At 35.3% G+C, this 1,356-nt stretch overlaps 1 protein-coding gene across 6 annotated transcripts in view; it reads right to left on the bottom strand.

Moving 5' to 3' along the window:
- LOC106874353 (uncharacterized) overlaps positions 1–1,356 on the bottom strand; it is a 25,959-nt gene that overhangs the window by 22,278 nt on the left and 2,325 nt on the right. The window contains exon 1 of one of the 6 annotated variants that reach the window (XM_014922062.2): positions 250–570. The exons of 2 other annotated variants lie outside the window; for them this stretch is intronic. In XM_014922062.2, the coding sequence (XP_014777548.1) occupies positions 250–348 (99 nt within the window). In that variant the 5' untranslated portion in view covers positions 349–570. Of the gene's footprint in view, positions 1–249; positions 571–1,356 lie in introns of those variants that run through there. 3 more of the 6 variants (XM_014922060.2, XM_052974990.1, XM_014922057.2) reach the window with 3 other exon arrangements.

The raw sequence follows: 1,356 nt of genomic DNA, 5'->3' as shown, positions 1-1,356 counted from the left end.
ATATATATATATATATATACAAATATATATATTATGCTTTCTAGTACGAAATATATATACTAATTTTTTAAAAACTCCCTGGTCAAATATGTAAATGAAATCAAACATGGATTTAGTAATTAAAATGTTGTTAAAAACTACACACACACACAGACACACACACACAAGCACGCACACATACATACACGCTCATATATAACAATATAAGAAAATAATATGAATCAATACAAATTGATTATTGTATCTTACCCAATCACTCGACGATGTCACTGTCCGTCTGGTTGTATGTGTTGTGTTATAAATAACGTCACGATTATTATCAAAATCGTTGAGTAAGCGGTACGCCATCTTGGTTTCAACTTTTGTTTGATATGACCAGCGATTGTAAAGTTTATATTAATATTATATTAATCTATACTATAGTATATGCTATTATTTATACTATATTTCAGTATGGTGGTATGATGTGCAGGGGAGGACGGACGAACGGACGGGCGGGCGGGCGGACGGCGCTGCACAGGTAGTCGTCTGCTAAAAATTTCCTTTCCCCCTCTAAAATGGTGTAAGACGAAATGTGGTAAAGAAAAGGAACATTAAACTAAAAAATAAAAACCAAGAATAAAAAAAAAAAACAAGCCTTGATTGCGCATGCGCCTAACAACTTTCTAAGGTGAGCATGACTTTCCTTAATCAGAATTTCTTTTATATATTTGTTTGTTTAATTTATGTTCTCTTTTTTTTTCTTTTTCAATCTGTCTGTCTGTCTGTCTGTCGGTCGGTCTCTCTCCCTTTCTCTCTCTTTCTCTCTCTCTCTCACTCACTCTCTTTGCTTCTATTCTTTGCTTTTCCTTTTTTTGCGCTTTTTCCAATGTTTTATTTTTTGGGTGGTGGTGGTGGGGTGGGGGGCAAGAAATTGGTGGAGTGAGCTTTCTTTATTTTGTATTTTCGAATGATTCTTGGAATGTGTGTGTGTGTGTGCACACGTGTGTTTTTATGAATGTGTGTGTGGAATGTCAAATCATACCAACAAGTAGAGGAGTAGTCAGATAGACGGATGCGTAGACAACTACATATATATATATATATATACACCCACACACATATGCACACATATATATATGTGGGTGTGTGTTTGCATATATAGAAATATAAGCTTTATTATATATATATACATATATATATATAACTGCTGAGGACATACGTAAGCTCGCAAGGAATGAAGCCAGTATGCTCCGTTGGATGTGTAATGTCAATGTGAATACCCGTCAGAGTGTAAGTATCTTGAGAGAAAAGCTGAACATTAGAAGCATCAGTTGTGGCGTGCAAGAGAGACGATTGCGCTGGTATGGACATGTG

The sequence above is a fragment of the Octopus bimaculoides genome, chromosome 20, assembly GCF_001194135.2.
Source record: "Octopus bimaculoides isolate UCB-OBI-ISO-001 chromosome 20, ASM119413v2, whole genome shotgun sequence".
Classification (NCBI taxonomy): Eukaryota; Metazoa; Mollusca; class Cephalopoda; order Octopoda; family Octopodidae; genus Octopus; species Octopus bimaculoides.
Note: the sequence above shows the minus strand (reverse complement) of the source record. Positions and strands in the feature narration are given on the sequence as shown.